This window comes from Fulmarus glacialis, unplaced genomic scaffold (assembly GCF_000690835.1).
Source record: "Fulmarus glacialis isolate BGI_N327 unplaced genomic scaffold, ASM69083v1 scaffold16305, whole genome shotgun sequence".
NCBI classification, from domain to species: domain Eukaryota; kingdom Metazoa; phylum Chordata; class Aves; order Procellariiformes; family Procellariidae; genus Fulmarus; species Fulmarus glacialis.
The window spans coordinates 18,411-37,847 of NW_009212514.1; the positions used below are offsets into that span (position 1 = coordinate 18,411).

Here is a 19,437-nt window from a genome sequence, read left to right on the forward strand (position 1 = left end):
CAGAGAGAGAAAGTAACTTCCCCAAGGTCACACAAAAAGTAGCAGAGTCGAGACTGTACCATAATTCTCACGCCACTGATTCTCCCCAGGTTTTGGACAATTTGCTGACGGTACCTATCCAAGTAGGGGTCCTCGTTGTGATCTGGGCTCCGGAGAGCTATACTCTCTAAGTGTACATTATTTTGGGAACAGTAATATTGTGACCACGTCTAACAAAAGTAAAGCATTTTTTCAGCCCATCAGCACAATCATGAGATCAGTCTGCAGCCTCTGAAAATTAATTTAAACAGCACTGACACTATCAAACATGATTTGAAGTGACTGTATATTTTGTGCCTCGCTTCGCAAGGCCAAGATGATGATGATTTCCTGTATTAACTGTAACATGATTAGGTAATTTCTTGCCCACTCATGTTTCTGGACATTTCAGCTAGGGCAACAGTGATTGCCAATATCAGGTCTAGTTCTGAAAGATCTATAGCAGCTTCCCCATAATTTTTATTCCAGTAATTGAAATGCTTTCAGGTCTGAAAAGAGATGGGCAGTTTTCAAAGTTAGGAATAAGAATAGGGGTTTTGTTTGTTTGTTTGTTTTTTATTTTACCAAGATTAATGTCTGCATGGGAGAAATAAAACAAAAAATCTGGTGAGGAATTTTCCAACTAACTATGAGTATAAAAAGAAAGTTTGGACTGCACTGCAAATATGCATTTTCTGCATCTGCCTAGTGTTCTGCTGTTGAAGTCTGCAATCAGCTCTTTCATGGATTCCTGGAAGATATCAACGACTCTTCATTAGAGCATAACTTGAACATCTTCATGTTAACACATTCCTATTTCCTCTCTCCCTCTTTTTTAGATCGAATATAAGCTTTGCAATGGATCTGACAAAGAGTGTGTGTCTCCCACAGCCAAATTCACGAAGAAGGAAACACTGAAGGTATGTGCAAAGCAGCCAAGTCAGCATCAGCTGACTTTCTTTTACAAAACAAGTAGTATCTTCCAAACAAACCATTGGGAACTACTCTGAGTTGTTTCCCAAGACCCAGAGAAGCCTCCAACTCTTCTAAGAGTCATTATAGGCCAACAGCATTTACAGGCTTTATACAGGATTAGATTATATACTGCAAACAGAACAAACCAGTGTAATTATTTCACTCTGTTCCTATGTTCCAGAGCCATTAGGCACCTCAAGAGGATTGTAATCCTTCATTGGTCTTGTTAGGAGGGTTATGCGTAGGCAATCTGAGCAAATTATTGCTTGAACACTTGCTTGTCTACCAAACCAAAAGTATAAATAATGTAATCTCTTTAATTTAAGGAGTGGGGAGGACGGGGTATTCAGCCTCTTTCCATTCCCCCCAAAGAAAAGCCAAATTAGATTATGTTTAGTGGAACTTCAGGAGCAAAGAAAATACCTGTTATCTCGTTATGTTTTTGTTCTTCCTTGTGCTCATTTCTGGGGAACCTGTGCTGGGTCAAGTTCTAGCTGTGCTATACATAGCTGTCCTTAATGCATCATGTTCTTTCCTCCCCAAAAGAGGCCATGATTACAGCTGCTATATTTTCTCTGTTCTCAACCAGGTACAAAAAAAAAATTACAGACAGGAGAAGAAAAGAGCTACCAAACAACTCTTCAGTGCTCTAAAGGATCCCAGTGTAGTGATCACAGCAGACTGGCTGAAGGTATTTAATATAGACCACTGCTTCTGAGGCTGCAGGAAAAAATAAGTGAGGAGTAGTTGATGTGTCTGAGACTTATGCGCTAGCACTTTTTTGAGTGAAGGAAGACTGAGTAATTTTGAGTTGAAGTTGCTGTAAAGCGGTACTTAAATAACTGCTATAAAAGTGGAGTTACGGGGAATATTTACTTTCCATCTTAACCTAACTCAATCCATCTATTCTGTGTCCTTAAGTAGCAACAAGGTCTCAAAAAGTGCTTAGTACAAAAGGAAGTGATGATGTTTCTTTCTTTCTTCCTCTCTGAAAGAGTCTGCCGGCCTCTTCCCATAGATGTGTTTTTGTACTGAAGAGCAAATAGACAGAGTAACAGCCTGGAAATGGGCAGATACAGCTTGTTCTATTGACAGTTGGATTTTATGTTGTCACAGCACAGAATGAAACATATTGGACCTGATGACAACTGTAATTTTTCTGTGCAGAGATTTTTTTAAATACAAAATACCTGTTGCATGTTTGCTGTGGCTGGAAATTTCCAGCCACAGCAGCAAATAATGCTGGGCCATAAAAACAGAACACTGAGATAAGATTTGAGGTTTGGCCTATGTACATTGAAGACATGAAGATCTTAGGCAAAGTCTAACCTTACTGAGAAATTTCCCCATTCTTAAAGCTGTTATCTTTAATATACGCTATCAGATTTAATGTCTTTTATACAAGAGAGAGCGTGCATTGAGCTTGACAGAGAAGTAAACCAGCTGGAGAAGGTGTTTTTAAAAATGCGGTATTTGACAAAACCCATTAATAGCTCTGTTCTGCAGATCACTATTAAAATGACTTATATATCGAGTTAGGCTAGCTATAACATTTTCCTATGCAATGTTCTAATTGGCGTGTCCTTCCTGATTATTAACAAATCACTCTCACATGGGCAAGCAGTGCTGGTTGCCTAAAAAATTACGCAAGCTGCTAACACTAAGCCAGTAATAAAAATATGAAGACTAGATTCTGATAGCCAGATTTACAGCGTCTGGGATTTTGCTGTGAGATCCCTAAGACTGTTCAGATAATGCAGTGTATTTTCCTAAGGAAGTGTATCATAGTGTGGCCTTGGGAGAAACACATACTGGAAATACTGTATAGATACTGGATAAATGCTGGTTTTCTTTTAAGGAGCAACATAAATGCAACTTTTTGTTCTCTCTTTGCTTCCCTCCAGATTCGTGGGACTCTGAAGAGTTGGACCAAGCTGTGGTGTGTTCTGAAACCAGGAGTGCTGCTGATTTATAAGACGCCAAAGATCGGACAGTGGGTTGGGACAATCTTGCTCCATTCTTGTGAGCTGATCGAGAGACCCTCCAAAAAGGATGGCTTCTGTTTTAAACTTTTTCATCCTTTGGACCAATCAATCTGGGCTGTAAAGGTAACAATCTTGATGAGTCGAACAGTCTCTTCTTGGTCACCAAAGTGTCTAAGCACTAGTATTACTAGCATTTATATTATCTAGATTTGCAGTTGTTCAGTTACTGTTAGTGATGGTGAATTGACTGCATAAAAAGATTAAAGAAGCTTGGTCATGATATGACCTAAAAGGGATGTGGTGCATTGTGATTAGTTATACAAATGTGTCATTCTTGGTGTATAGATGCATGCATAGACTGCGGAAAGGGGAAACATGTTAGTGCAGGAAAAAAGATCAATACCTAGAAGCCATATCAAGCCATGGCCTCCATCTTTAAAAAGAGATGAGGAATAGACCCAATTAACTGACTTCCCCAAAACAAGGACACACAAAGCACCAAATGTTTTGCACAACACTGGAATAGGGCTGGCAAAGTGACAAAAGCCAGATTAATTAATTTGACTTTTTTTTCTAATGCCTCTGAGGTTTGGGTTTGTTTGCGATGGACTTGGAACTCAGTGGTCTGCTCAAGCCTTGACTGTTCCACAAAATTGTGACTTTGGATAGGTTACCTTAATTTTCCCTTCTTTGAAATGGAAATAGCATGGTTTTCTCCCCTTCACTTTGAGTTGTTCTTCAGTCTGTTGTTACTCACAGGCTGAGACAGTCTCTTCCTGTACACACGGTAGCTGCTGCAGTGACCTTTGGATCTCCCTGTAACGCAAATGATTAATAGTTTCTCACACTTCTTAAAATAACTCCCTGCAAATTTTAGAGAGCTGCATTTCTTTTTCTTCTTTCCTTTAGGAATAGGCAAAAAGAAAAAAATTATCTAATGCCTAAGAGCAAAGAGGAAGACCCCAGTACCTCCTGAGAGGCACTAAGAGCAACATCTGTTGGGTACCCTGAAAACAAAACTTAAATGGTCTTGAATTCTTGTTCCCCCATTAAAAACAGTGACTCAGCAGAGTTATTGCAGACATAAATTCTCGAGGAGACATCACCAGTGTAAGCAAGGCATTACAAGCTAGTGCCTTGCTGCAAGGTGGTCAGCAGAGTAAATCTACTTGGAAAGACTCATGTGAGAGCGATGAAGGCATTTGTCATTGGCATCAGAAGATCTAACAAAATGGAGGGGAAGCCCTGTGGGAGCAGGTCAAGCAGGCTCACTCCTGCTCATCCCTGCAGTTAATTGAACAGTTTTAAACACAGCTATACAATCACTATAAAAAGTCTTGCAATTTTTAGTAAGGTAGGAGGAGAGAATTGAAATTAACCTCAACAACCAGGGGCAAGAGCTGCTGTTTTGTGACAGTAGCTCAGCTCTGATCTGTGTCTAGATGCATTGTTTTTGCTTTAAGTCCCAAAGTTTTCATTGCTACCTTGCTTCTTATTCAGTTTTGACAGTTTTGATGCTTTTTTAATTCAGAGCATGCACCCAAGAAGATTGTAGATCATTTGCTGCCCACCAACAAAAAAATTCCTTGTGACTTGACAGGTCAACTGAATTCTGAAAAGCACAGTCAGGAGAGGTAGTGAAAAAGTAGAATCAAAAGTGCAGTTAGGTACTTAAATTAGTGTCGCTGACAGATCTGAAGTGCTAGAATGCCCTTCCCTTGATATAATCGTCTAAAAGAAAGAGGGTATTTTATCTATATATATATGTATTTGTGCAGGTGTATGTTTATCTAATTCTTGTGTCTTTTGAGAAAATACATGACAAATAGGAATTAATATATTAAATATGAAGGGAATATATCTCTGAAAATGTTTGCGTACTGGAGGAAGTCCCGAGAGATTTGAATTTTACAGTCGAAGTAATATTCTAAGTCACTTGAGACAGATATTTAGAAAGCTATATTTGAGCTGCATAGTAGGATATTTCCTGAAACCTGAGTTCAGCCTGGATTGTTATGTGTGATAGATGCTTTCAACCACAAGGTGAACACCAAAATACACATCAAGAAGAAATCCACCAGTGAACTGCTTGACGTCAAAGAAGCTGTCTGCACTCTGACAACAGTTTAAGGCTGAAACTGCTAAAAATACTGTTTTGTTTTATGTAATTTCATGGCCTTCTTTTAAAGCAATGGGAGCAGAATTGACTGATCTAAATTGGTTATGTATAACTGTGCAAAGAAAGCCTATTTCTCATTAAATATTGATTAGCCCGAGCTTAAGCAAAAAGCCCAAGTTACTATCCATCACAATAGAAGTAAGATCTGGCTAAACAACTTTCACTTTTGACTAAACTGGCTTCTGAAATTTTCAAGGATTTTCCAGACTAGATTTGATGGTCCAGCTTTGACTCACATCAGTGGATTTGCAGCTAACTCAGGGTAATTATTGAGCACCTTTGTACGTGTTGGCTTTGTATGTGGCCTGGCTGCACAGAAGATGTTTGGATCTAACTGCAGGGTTCAGCCCTGGAACAAATGTCTGGTTCAAGCACTGCCCTAAGCATTTATAGTTGTGCTAGCCAATTAAATTTGATGTGCAGGCATTCAACTTCAGTTAAGAGCAGGATGAAATTTTAGGGCACCTTTCAAATGGTAGGTAGGTAAGATGTAACACCATTACTTACAGTTGAAAGCTAAATATATGCACCAGGGAACTGTTTTTCCTATAAAGCTCTCTGGTGTCTCAAGCCATCTTAGAAGCATATCGCTGAGGGGAGAGAGTCCTTTATTCTACACTGCTTCCCTGGCTTTTCTAGAGTTTTAGCCTAAAACTCCTTCATAGTGCAAATGGATGAGACCTTTCACCTATTTGCTCTGCCCAGGCCTATATAAACCCAAGGCTAAAGCCACCAAGATCTGAAAATCAGTCAGCGGCGCAAGCAGCAGTAAGAAAAGCTTCCCCCGCACATTCCAAATACTGCCAAAGAGGCACTTTCTCCATTGTGTGAAGACAGCGTGATCCCACGCTGCTTCAGGGAAGAGACTTATTGCCGAGATGACTGCAGGACACTGGGGAATGCCAGCCTAGTAATTAGTGTGAGGGTGTGGGTGTCTGTCCTCTTGCTTTGCAGAGGGAGTGTAGGGCTATCAGCTGGCTGGGTTTGCCCAGGGTTTGTCCCAAAAAAATGTCCTGGAATAGTTCATATTTCCCTTCAATCTTGCTCAGAAGCTAGCTGAACAGCGTACTATGGGAAGGCTTTTACTGACTGCAGCTTGTTCTGACATTTATTTAGAGTGCTAAATGAGTTGGGGTCAGGCCCACTGAATCTGGGAATATATATAATTTGAATTTTGTTGATTTTAAGAACTTTGAGTCATTCCTTTAAAGAAAGAAGTTCTAGTAGTGGGCTTGCTGCTTTTACAGTTGTTTGTTCTACTCCATAATACAACACAGTTTCATCTTCATCCTTATAGTTATCCACAGTACTGTTAATGAAGGGGATTTTTTCCCATTTTTTAAGCTTTGCTTTATGACTCTCCAAGACTAGATGTCTTGTCATACTATCTAAAACAGTGTGAGTCCACTCCATTTTTCAAAGCCTAATCAACCCCTGTTTGATAATGCCTTTTGAGTTTCAAATCAAATGTAAAGACAGGAATGATCTGAAGATGATCCTTTCTTAGTGGTACTGTCTAGAGGCTGCAGCTGAGCTCCAGGTCCTAGTGTAGCAGGGATAACACTCACTTTTAGTGAGAGATGGTCATTGTCTTGGAGGTCTTAGACTCTAAACGGGCACAACGCTCAAAGGCTGGGAGACAGAAAGCGTCATTATCTCTGCCGTGCAGGTACAGAACCTCATTTACTCTGTGGAGATGCTGACTTTATTTTTATGGCCTCCCCTCTTTTCTTCTTCTCCTCTTCTTTCTGTGGGAAACAGCCCCCTCAATGTATGAGCATGCCTTGCTATTGAGTACATTTCCTTTCAGAGTGACCTGGCTGCTCCTTGTATTTATCCACATGCCTAAATGTCTGTTAAAACCTTGTGTTATTTCCTCCTTCCCTTCTCCCTCCTTCTCTGGATCTGTACTGTTTGGTTGTGAGGGGTTTTCCTCCAACAGAGCAAATACCAATTTCTGCACTGAAAACACAAGTAATGGTGTTATCAACAGTTCTCGAACACCCTGCTCAGCTGCAAGCTACTGAAAGGAAAAATGCCATTGGGAATGATGCCTGATTGCATTAATGTCACTAGTAATATCTTAAGCTGCTCTGCTCTGGTTTACTAATCAAATCTCAACTTTGCCAGACCTGACTATTAAGCCTTTAAACAGTCTTAATTTTGTGAACGTCTTGTGGGAGAGGGGAGTGGAAAAAGAAGTGAGTAACAAGGATCCCAATTTCTCCTGGCAGCAGCAGAACTCTGCAGATGCAAAGACTTGAAGTTAGACTGGAGACTGTTGTCTTCTCAACACTGCATCTTCGTGGCGTAGACTCAGATACAATTTGATGCTTGTCCTATGCTTGCACTCTTCATTCTTTCCAAATTTTGGTTTCCTGAGTGGAACTCAAAAACAAAAATCCAGGTAAAACCACCATTTAACTACCAGACACTTGTATACAGGAGCAGTTTTCAGTAGCAGTCACAGTTTCCCTGCTTACAAACTAATGCTAGGGAGAAGTCCTTCTTTCAAGGAGCAGGATGGGATACTATAAAGGCCCATGTAAGGGAGAAGAGTCATACTCAAACTGCAAAAATCTGCCTACAAATTTTCAGCATTGTGTGGTATTCTCTAGAAACTCAAGGAAATCTGTATTTGAGCATCTTGAAGAAAACTGCTTGTTCCACCCTGCAGCTGACATAGTGGTCATGCGAGTATTGGTGATATTTTCTGCTCTGCATTTATTTCCGACATGATGTCTGCATATTTGAAAAAGGATCTGCTTTCATGTTGTTTGTTACGAAGTGAGGAAGAGAAGGAACTGGAGGAGGCTGGCATTTGGAAATGCAAGGGAGGAGGAGGGACTCCTATTTATTTCAGCCAGGTCGTGGCATAAAGTACTCACCATACCATGGAGAGTATGAAGCTGTGCTCACCGGGTACAGGAATTGCTTTTTCTTAGCAGCTTCTGGAGCTCAGGAGAGGAGAAAACAGGGAGGAGATCAAGGTGGGAGCCTGTGATTCTGCTCAAAGAAGTGCCTAATCCAAGATGGACTCTGCCTCCCTGGGAATCATTTCTGGAGGGTCATGCTGAAGGAATTGTGGCAGGATGTTTACAAGATACTATAATCTTTTTTGCCACAGCTCCTAAACTGAAGGTAACATAAACAAGCAAAGCCTGTTTTTGTTAAAGCCTGAAGTTGCCATCACCCCAAGCACCACGGCATAAAGGTTCTCAAAGGGTCTGGACGTAGAGGTGAAGGGCTGCAAGCCAGCAGCACATGCCCATGCTGGGAGAGCTTTAGTCCTCAGCCTGTGGTTTTCTCTGTCTCCTCCTTTCCCACAGACAGGTTTGCAGGATGGAGTTACCCATTTGTTTCCTTCCAGAAAAGCTGCCATTGCCTCTCTGCTAGAGGCACTCACAGCACAAGGTGTGGGCTCTGCCATTTTTATGGTGACACATAAAGGGTGTTTCATGGCTAGTGTGTCAGGTTGCAGACAGTCTCGACGTGCACCGCATCGAACAGTCCATTCAGGTGTTGCACAAAGAAGGCTAACAGCAAATATTTGACTGTTTTTGTCCCAAGCGACAGGAATGAGATTCTTCCATTCCTGAGGATCTGAATAAACAGAGTAGGTTTTGGGCTGAGCATAGGTTAGACCAAGCCCCATTTACGTCAGAGCTCATCACTGCTTTGGAGCTGCAGCAGCAATATTGTAATTACTAATGAGCCTCTCTAAATTACTCCATCTGCTCCTTCCTTCTTTCCTATCACAAACATACACACTCTGCCCAGGAAGGGTAGAAAGACGTTGAACGGTCCATTGCATCTTCTGTGCCTTAGTCTTTTTTTCTGTGTGCATTTCCAGGGCCCAAAGGGAGAAAATGTTGGTTCAATCACTCAGCCTCTTCCCAGCAGCTACTTGATTTTCAGAGCAGCCTCCGAATCGGATGGTAAGTTTTGGTCTTCGTTTGCTTTCTCCAGATTGCATACCCTGTGCTAGTTAAGAAAATAGGTTGATGCAAAAAAAATTGGTATGTAAAGGAAAAAATGGCGGCTCACCCAGCTTGAGATACTGTTCGTTACCAATGGTCAGAATAGGTCACGCAGACTACAGGCACATTTCATATTCCTCACTGAAAAGCCACCTTTCTGGCCATGTGTTTGGAAGAAGGACCTAGGCTTGTAGCTGGGGAAAGAACAGTAAGTCAGTATATACTAAAGGATGAAAGGAGTTAATCCCAAAATTGGGTTGAGAGGGGGGCTTAACTGTTTCCTCAGTTCAGCAGAAGGGTTTAGTGGGTTATCTGCCTACGTCTTACACTAGGTGAGGATCTGTTGGAGGAAAATGACAGTAATATTGAAGAACCGTTGATAGATGTCTCTCAACCACCAGAATTCTCCTGTAAACTGGCTGTACCATGGTTTACAGTACAGCAGGCCCAGATGTTGGTGACTCCACATGTAAAATACCATTCTGGGAATTCACAAAGTTGTGGAAGGTCAATGTAAGTCAATATATGACAGGCATGCCAGCTTGCTATGTGAAAATCTCTATAAATGACTAGCAGACCTAAAATATCAGTGATTTATAAGTAGATAAGAAGATTAAAAAACATGTTTTCATTCCATTTGACCTTCAGACTACCATAGTTTTTTTTTGCTATAGCAAATTAACCCAGGCTGTTCATGTTACAGATATTTTTCACCTACCCCAACAAAGGTGCTCATGTAGCCCAGTGCTCCTTTGGGTCTCATCTAGAGCAACTTTCAGGACACAAGGATTTTTTATGGAGCACAGTGGGCTTTGAAAGCAGTGTCCTTCTGGTCCAGTGATTAAGTTTTACATATTGCTAAAGGCTGGAAATGGGACAATGCCAAATGCACCTTTGACATGGCACGTAGGATAGGAGGAAACCTTTCATTACAGGCTTGGTGTGCTGTTCTTCCTAATACTGTGCAAAGAGTGCTTCATAGTGAGGGATACCATCTCGACACTGAAAGCTGCTTGCAGATGCCAGTGTAGTGAAATGATATGAAAATAAGTGGAACTTGTATAAAGCCATAGAAGCACATCTATTTCTTTGAATATTATGCTTTTGTAGCTTATGGAACAGTACACCTTATTTGTGTAAAGGAATACAGGATTCCAACCTGGCTCCAATTATCACCTGTCTAGAGAGGGATAGATTGATAAAATAGTCTCTTGAGGAAAAAAAGTGTTGTTGGGGTAGAGCTGCTAAATTACAGGCATTTCAAACCCTGGTTATACAGACAGCCTGCAGAATAGATATACAGAACAGTCCCACAGAGTTCTTAGGCAACCAAATAGTTTCAACAACTGTCTGTCAATCTAGATTTTCTAAATTATTATCTCCTTAGAGATCCATATAACTTGTCTTTCCATTAACTTAATTAGAAAATGCGCAAAGGGACCAATGTGGTCATTGTGAGTGTTCAAGGGAAATTGCTGTCTCATATTCTGGCATTTCAGCTATCTTCTAAATGAAAACTTTCATTCTGGTAGAAACCTAATGATTAAACCTTAAAGCCAGCCTAGCAAAGAGACCTGTGGCTGAACTTCTACTCTCTCTTTTTACAATGACTACCATAGGCCAGTTATGTGGAGTAGAATAGCTTTAGATTTTTTGTAACTAACCTTACCCATAAAGACTCCCAAGCTAGCAATAGCCCCCAAGAGATCATCAGAGGTAAGACTTTTCTAGCTGTGATCTCTCTGTCTGGGTCATACACCACATGCTGAAAAAGCACAAAAGGGACCATATCTGGCACATGAGAATTTTCAATATTTAAATGCCTGTGGGAGGCTTTCTGCCCAGTGAATTATTACATGGCTCTGGTATCATAAGAGCTTAAAATAGTGAGTTACTGGAACGTATTTTTAAAGCCAAGATATTGGCCAAGATTCTTGGGAAGCATGCAGAGGCCAGGCAGATCAAAGTAGAGTTACTTTAGGATTTAGTATGATTTTCCTTTACTTTGTTGCTTCTCTACAGTAGGGTCTTAAGGTTAGATGGAAAGCTAATGTGATCAAGGGAAGGAGGAGGAACTGAGATACCTCTCAATCAAATATCGTAAGCGTGTACAAAGAAAATAACTAGAGCCCTTGGTTAAGGGTGAAATAATATATGCTCTTGAACAGCACTACAATGCCCTAGAGTCCCCTGCACAGGTTTGGAGCACCCACATTATGCCTGGTAGATCCTGAGAGTCAGAGGAGGTGACCGTGACAGCCGACGTGAAGTGAAGCTTTGAGATCTGTCCATTTAGCAGTGGACATCACAAAAAAATTTGATGTAGTATTGCACCAGAAATACTAGCATGAAAAATAGTGTAATTTTCAGCTGAATAAGAGTATTTGACTTCACACCTGAGGTCAGTGAGCTGTGCGAATGCAAGAGGGAAGAACAGCTTGTACACTCAGGCTAGCCTCCCTCCCAAACAACAAGAGCTGTCCTGGCATGGTGACTGTGCTATGCTCCTTTTGTTTGTTAGTTAGCCTTCGTGGGGGCAGTTAGGGGGTATCCGCTCCGTTGAGCGGTGTAGATGTGCTGACAAGTGGCCAAACACATGGGTGTCACACTCAGAGATGAGTGACTTGGAAACGGTATTAATGTCAGTAGGTAGTGTAAGGTGCAGGCAAGGACACAAGGAATAGAAACTGTTACATTTAAAGAAATCTGTATAAACTGCAGCAACTTAAAGCTTGTACTTTGCAATTAATACAATTTGATTTTAAGCCCAGAAGACATTACTGAAATGGTTGTGGACTGTTATATAGCTTTACCTGTTGTACAGAGGCATCTCCAAGAGGGTGTATCTGAGTTTGTTTCATTTCTGTAATGCACTGGACAAACATAGAGGATGCAATTATGGTCAAGAGAGACAGGAGATTAAGGTAAAATGAGCTAAGCTAACTGACACAAAGAGGGCAGGTGGAATCTGTTCGCTTGCATAATGTTAGAGTATATTTGTAGTATGTTCGTGTCTCCTCCGTAGAAGCAATATTGTGTGAATCTACAGCATCTCTGAGGAGGTGTCCTGACCATGTTCTTCTTAATGCAGTCTCCCATGTTAGTAGTGGAAAATGAACCACAGAGCATTTGGCAAATTTAACAGTAATTCATGGAGGCCTCTGACTTGCTGGGGAATATTGAGTTGCGGCATATGTTAGAGGTACAGTTCTGCTATCCAGGCAACTATATCATGATCAGCAGGTACATGGCCTACTTTTTCTCTCAGCATTTCAGAATTCCTTTATTCCCCTCTGCTGTACCATCTGTGACAGACTGTTGGTAGGATTTAAGGTCCTGACTTCTGGACAGCCTGCAGAACCACCACCAAGCTACAGTAGATTTCACATTCACAGACCACAGCAGCAGTCTGCTTTGTGATGTATTTAAAAGACATCTGGAAGGTCATGTCAGCCTACAGGGCTCAACCTGTACAAACACAGGGTCTTTCTTTCTTACCAGTTTCAGAAAAGAAAATTGCTTTTTCCAAACCAGTGACTGTGTATGCATTTCGGATCTATGGTGATGAGTGCCTTAGAATTAGTAGTTTAAACCTGTCCCAGGCTTCCTGCCGGGACCGTTCTGGGGCTGCCCCTGAGATCTCCAAACCAGTGCCCCAGACCTCCTAAGCATTTTGAGTCACCTGTTTAAGTCTCATAGTGCAGATCTCCACCTTGCCACGGGCACTGCCACCAAAGGGGTTACTAGGGGAATTCAAAGTGGCAGATTACCAAGGGTTAAAGGCTTAACAGTGGAATTGTAAACCATACTTACATTTTGTTCCTTATGTCTGTCCTCTCCTTCAGGCATGCTTTGAGTAGTTTCCATTGCCTGATGGGGATGGAGTTGTGTGGAAATCCTGACGTCTGGCTTACAGTGTTGTTGTTTCTTTGCTAGGCATCTGGCCCTTCCCCCAGAATTGATGCTCTGATCTGGGGAGGAAGTTTGATTATTGAAATAAGGGTCACGCACAGAAGCAGTGAACCGGGAGGAAGATTGCAATTTGAAACCAAGTTCACAATGAAATACATCACTGGATCCTGGCAGTACTGGAAAAAATAGAAGTTATTTTCTTAGCTTTATGTCTGCCCTTCATATTCCTTAGACCTTTCACAGCAGTTTAAAATCCAGGCATTTGCAACCAGACTTCATTTAGCTCAGTGCATAAATTGCACCTGCAGCTAATTGAGAGATCCCATCCTTGCATCTTGACAGCCAAAGTGTAAGAAGTCATGCACGCAGGCACCCAAGTGGAACAGCAAAATAAGCAGTCAGCTGAATAGGATGACCTTAATGTTCACTGACTGAACCAAATCAGCCTCTTCCTCATCATTCGTGATTTGTGTGCACTTGAGCAGGAATTCATCATTTCCAGGTGACAGTCTACTTCAGGTTGATTTTTTAAAAGCATCTATCTTGTAAGTGTGAGGCACGAGGCCAAAAGCTGGATGACTTTAATAATTCAAGAAAATAATATTCCCTTAGTGATGCCTCTCTGGAGGAATGTATGGTTACTAGGTGTGAGGCTTTTGAAGTCTTAATTGGCAAGAGATTCATCCCAGCCATTCTGTAGCTACAGGAATGCAATGGAAAAAAAGTATAGTCCCAGACTGAGATTTTGGTGTGCAACGATGTGATTCCATCTTGAGCAGATTTTTGTTATTGATGAGTGCTGAGAGAACACTGGCTGGCTCCTCTGTGATCAGCTGTTGCAAAATGTGGCAGATAGACTTCGCACGTCAAATTATGAGTTGTTCTAGGTGAATGATGGTGACTGTAAAGAATTTCAAAGCTGAATAGTTTAGTGTTTTCAATACTCCCTGTTTTTTTTTCTGTGGGATATTGTTGTAATAGATCTGTTCGAAGACTGGGGCAGACTCAAGTTATTCCTTGAGCAGAGCCTAGGTTAGCAGCATAAGCAACCTCTGGTGGTTTTGTTTTTTTTTTTTTCCAAGGGTGAGAAGAAAACGGTTCTTGTCACTTGGTTTTAGTAGTTCCTTTTGTCTGTGAGAAAAAGAGTTGGTGCAAGCGCATGCCTGCTCCTGTTCAGCCTTGCAGCCTCCAGGTTTCCGCATGGTGCCAGTAGTGCCCTGCAGACCCAGGAAGCGTCCTGCAAGGATCTGTAGTGATTCCCATTTGCACAGCTGTACTGCAGGAGTCATCTCAGAGGACCACAAGGTGCTTTTCCAGCCTGATGAGCCAAAAGACCTGGAAAAAGCATACAGAAGGTTTCAAAACATATGTGGGATGCATGTTCGGTTTTGTTTTTGCGAAGTCAAGGCAACACTCGTCCTTTATTAGCTTTTTTCCCCCAAAACCTTTCAAGAAGGAAGGAACTTTGGAACCCAGCTGTGTTTAAGTGATTTTTCAAAGAGTTTCGTTTTTCAAATTGTCACTGATGACTGTCGTCGTTTTACTGTAAACACATGTAACAGAGAAAAAGGGTTACAGGCCTACTCAGGGGAGACATCTCTGTTTCATCTTTTTTTTTTTTTTTGCAGTGAGCACAGCTGAGTGATGTGCAGATGTGTTCCTCTGACATCCCACTTTCCCAGGACATCTGTCACATGCCAAATGGTGTGATCATCATTTGCTAAAGTGATGTAGGGAATGGATATTGAAACCAATGATCAGTGCAAGGAGAGAGGCTGCTACAAAAGAGAGCAGGAACCCAAGCTAGCGCTAGCACTGTGGTAGGATATCCACTTTTGGTGCTTTAGGAACAGCCTTGTCAGAGAGTCTCACTCGTTCCCCATCGTTCCTGGAGGGAGCCAAAGGTGGCTGGGCAACCCACGCACCTGACCAGTTCAGGTGCCGAAGGATGGGTGATGTGAAATGTCCTCCTTGTACCGGCTGCCAGTATGAGTGATCTAGCTGGACTTGACTTTGCACATCAGAGCTGGGGATCTTCTCTGGGTGGGGTGTCATTTCTCCCCGATATTATCCTCACTGAGAACTCTGTTAGCTTGGATGAAAGATTTCTATTGCTGAGTTTTGTAAACCCTTCTGTGTGGTTTGTGAGATATATGGGAGTGTTACGTGTAGATGGACTATTCTACTCTCTCCCTCTTTCATCCTTCCCCCTCCGCAGCCCAGGTAAGAGCTTACTCTGCAGGCTGCCCCTTGGAAGTCAGTGACAAAATACTAAATATGATGAAGAAAGAGTCAAGCTCAGAAATAACATTTGAAAGGAAATACTTAGTTCACAGCTTCCAAGCAGAAGGAGGTAAAGCAGGTGTTTTTGAGACAACATGATCTCTGCAGAAATTGTCCAAAAGTAATCATTGCAGTGGATAGAGTAATATATCATTTGATATAAAAAGAGCTTAAAAGCCTATGGGGAGATTCTGCCATAGGCTAGCAATATGCTCTTGAGTTTTCCTTCAGAATTTAAACATATGCTTGTTTTAAGCCACAGTTTGTGGAGAATTATAACTGATAATTGATTGCAGTGTTTTACATTGCAGCTTTAAAAACCTCAAACCTTCTAAACGAATACCATTGTAACTCCTTCGCAGCTCTTTTTAGCTTCCTTTATATGCATCACATTGGGCTGCCATTCCTCTCTGAAGGAACCCACATTTTGCATCCTTCTCTGATCTAATTACCTTGCATACAAAAAAACCTGACTTGAGTCAACCACTCAAAATTAGAAAATGTGAGAATTAAGGTAACCATGAAGTCTTCATGCAGACTACTGTGACTATAGATGACAGCCTTTAATTATGTGACCACATACTTTCTTCCCTTGTGCAGTTCCTGAGGGAGTGAGTAGACTTGTCAGGTAAGCAATTAAGTAATCCAAATGCTAGCATTTTTGTATCATTTTCACAATAAAACAGAATATTACTCAATAACAAGATCACTCAAATGTAAAAACATTTCATGTAGGCCTTTAGCAAGGAAACAGGTTTATCTTGTGTGCAATCCCTGAAATTGAGAGGGTATAATTTTACAGTGTAATGCTGCAATTAACACACTGTTAACTTGCAGAGAATGTAACTTTTTCATTTGCAGAGGAAATCCCATATTTTATGTCTGGTTTTGTATTTTTTTGTATTTGTTTGGATTCACAGCACCACCTGATGGCTGAAGGCCCATTTCTTAGCTTGGGAATGCTGTGCATCCCTTGAATTCAATTTCTGTTAGAAATGAAAACAAGGGCATACACTGATGCTATTTCTGTGTTCTGTGGGGCACAAGTAATGCTGCTAATGCACAGCAAGTTCCTCTAAAGCTTTGTGTCTCTGCCTTGGAATATTAAAATGAATTTTTTTTTTTTTTTTTTTTTTAATTTAGGCTCCTTGAATAAGGTTTCAAAAAAGATTCAAGTTACTCATAACTCCTTCCAGGGAGTTATCTAAAGAGATAAAAAACCTAGATATGTTATGTAGAAATTTCCTCTGGTAATGTGGTGGACCCCAAAGGTTTGACCAAGCCTGTAAGCTCACGTTAGTACCAGTGAATACCTGTGGCAGTGGTGGTGGGGGGATAAGGGAGCTGCCTGTGGGGTCGCGGCCAGCGTGGCCTGCTCTGCCTACAGCCCCAGGGAGGGGTGGGCTGCAGGGGCACAGTAAGGGAGATGGCTGAGGGAGACTTTGGGGTCACCCTTGCTGCCCTTGTTAGAAAGTGTAAACGTAGCCAGTGCGTTGCTGTAACCGTCATAAGATAATGTCTCTACGTGCAAGCTGCAGGGCGCTGAGGAGCTGACCTCCGTTACTGCTCCAAAGTGCTCATGCTGCTACAAATCAAGCTACCTATCAAAGCATCTGATTTTACAAGCCCATTGAATATAAAGATATCTTGACATATGCAGCATTTCCAAATGTCAAATCATGCAGTCCTCACTCTGCAGAACTGGAAAAGAAAAGCAAAGGTAAAGATAGAGGGAAGTCAAAGGAGGTGAGCCTAAGCAGGAGTGTGCTTCCTTGTATGGGATAGCCTGAAACAGGTTTTCATCTTGGTGGGTTTGGGGGAGGGGATATGTAGGAGGAAGTGGATTTGTGCTCAGCACAGACATTAATGAGTTATCCATGCAAATCCTCCACATGGCAAGAAGGGAATGAATGTCTGCATGTAAAGCCTTAATGCAAGAATATTTGTTAAATACAAAATAGTGTGAAATCAATTCCAACAGCCTTCAACCTTCCTAATCTTTTATTAACCATTATGTGTGATTTTATTATTAAATCATAAGCTGATGCTGAAGGAATTTATGGGATGAAATTAGAATAAATGACTGGGCTCTGCAGTGTTTCTGGCTCGGTGTTCAAGTGCAATTCTTCAAAGTTTTGGGGTTTTTTTCTCTCTTTTACTACTTGCAGCTTTGTATCAAAGCAAGCACTGAAAGCTACTCAAATTTATAAACTTTTCTTTATATACATATGATCTGGCCTTTTTTTTAAACTCTTACTGATCTTCTTATAGAGCCAGATTTTGGTCATATCGAAGTTGATAGGAATTCTGCCCAAGAGAACAGCAGGATCCCAGTGAGATTTATGCATATGCTTGATACTAAGTGTGAGATAGAATTGAATGTAATGGAAACATTTCCCAAATGGGACCTAGGAATTAATGTGGTCCAAGGAAAACCTGTTTTAGCACTTGCCATTGCTAGAGCAAAATCCTTTTGTTTTCTTCACTGCCTCTCAAGCACACTTCTAATTATTGCAAAATATATTCTGGGTAGTGTAGTGAAGAGCTCTGTTTTACATGCTTGCAATTAGAGGATAACTCCCTTGATACTTCAATTCTTGAATGTTCAGCCAATTTGCAGGTGTCCTGGCCTCATTAATGACAGCATTACAGAAGCAGGCTATTTTCAGGTGCTTCCAAGAATACAGCAACTCCAGCATTGTGGTGGTTAGGCTTTAACGCTAACACACAGCTTTGTAGACTTGTATGGATCATTGCAAAAGGAGCCAAGGATCAGTTTGGATTCCCGTGCTTTTCATTTGCTGCCTGCCTGTGGGACCTACGCGGGTCTTAATATCCTGTGAGGCTGTGCGTGGGAACTGCAGTTTGTCTCGTCTCTGTGCCATGCTTATAGTTTCTGGCATTTGCAAAGTAGACCCTTCAGGTAAAGATTTTTTGTGACAAAATAAGAAAAACTAATGCTCCACCCAGATTATCTGATGGACTGGGCAGGGAGAAGGAATGGAAAAAAGGGAAAAAAAAATACAGGGGAAGAGGAAAAATAAACAGCCTGACAAGCAACTCCCTCTAGTCTTAATCACTCTGGCAAGTATTGATCATCCTGGCTCTTGTTCGGAGTGATTGTTATTGCAGCACTACACCCTGCGTGGGACTTCCGAGCCGGCTTGTAGTTCAGTGATCCCATACCAAGCAGGGGCCTCTCCTGCGCAGCGCAGTGCTTTGCTATCTCCCTGACGTCGGGTATTGTGTGTGGTGGGGATGCCAAATGCTGAACATGTTCTTGGGGTGCATTACTTGCAGACGTGAGCTGCTAGGTGGTTTGAAAGCACAGTACCTGTACGCATTTCCTGCATCTCGGACAAAATCAGAAAGGGGCAAAAGGGGATGTGAACAGAGAGAGATCAGAGAGAAGAGATGGGAGATCAGAGGAAGAGATGCTAGTAGGGAAGGGGGAGTTGGGGTGAGCTTCCCACTGTATTACCTGTGCAGATGTATCACTCATGCAGCCACTAAAACACACCATTTCTGGCAAGATAACCTAGGGATTATATATATGAAAAATAGATTATTGTACACAGTGACTTCCTGAATTATAATGAGCTTTACTCCCATGCAAGAAGCTTTTGAGAAGCAATGCATGAATTGTCTTATTTACTCTCCTGTGCTTAAACAATTCCTTTTGTTTTCACAGGCCGATGCTGGCTGGATGCTTTGGAACTTGCCCTGCGTTGCTCCAGCCTTTTCCGGCTCAGTGCCTCCAAGCAGGGAAAGGATGGAGAAATGAACTGCTCGAGTGATTCTGCGCATGTGGGGCTCAACCACCTCTTGCACACAAGCACTATTTCGGACCAGGAGTTCTTCCAGTAAGATGGGGCTATCACTTCTTAATGCACAGAGAGGTGTTGCATGGCTCACACTTGGTCATTCTTTTAACTTTAGCATAATCTAGCCAGAGTCCACTAAGGAAGCCTGTTTAAAAACCAGCTTGTATGTTCTGCTGCATGCATCACTAATATATGGATTTGGTGCATATGAGGTTTGTTGTCACCTAATGCTTGAGCACACAGACTGGGGGGACCTCAGCTGTGTTCGTGTGTACATAAAC

The 19,437-nt window shown here is 41.7% G+C and overlaps 1 protein-coding gene across 1 annotated transcript in view; it reads left to right on the top strand.

The window, feature by feature from the left end:
• Positions 1 to 19,437, top strand: part of OSBPL5 (oxysterol binding protein-like 5) — a 62,626-nt gene that overhangs the window by 15,626 nt on the left and 27,563 nt on the right. The window contains 5 exon segments of the mRNA XM_009577914.1: positions 858 to 938; positions 1,583 to 1,684; positions 2,898 to 3,101; positions 9,011 to 9,095; positions 19,024 to 19,195. Of these exon segments, the coding sequence (XP_009576209.1) occupies positions 858 to 938; positions 1,583 to 1,684; positions 2,898 to 3,101; positions 9,011 to 9,095; positions 19,024 to 19,195 (644 nt within the window).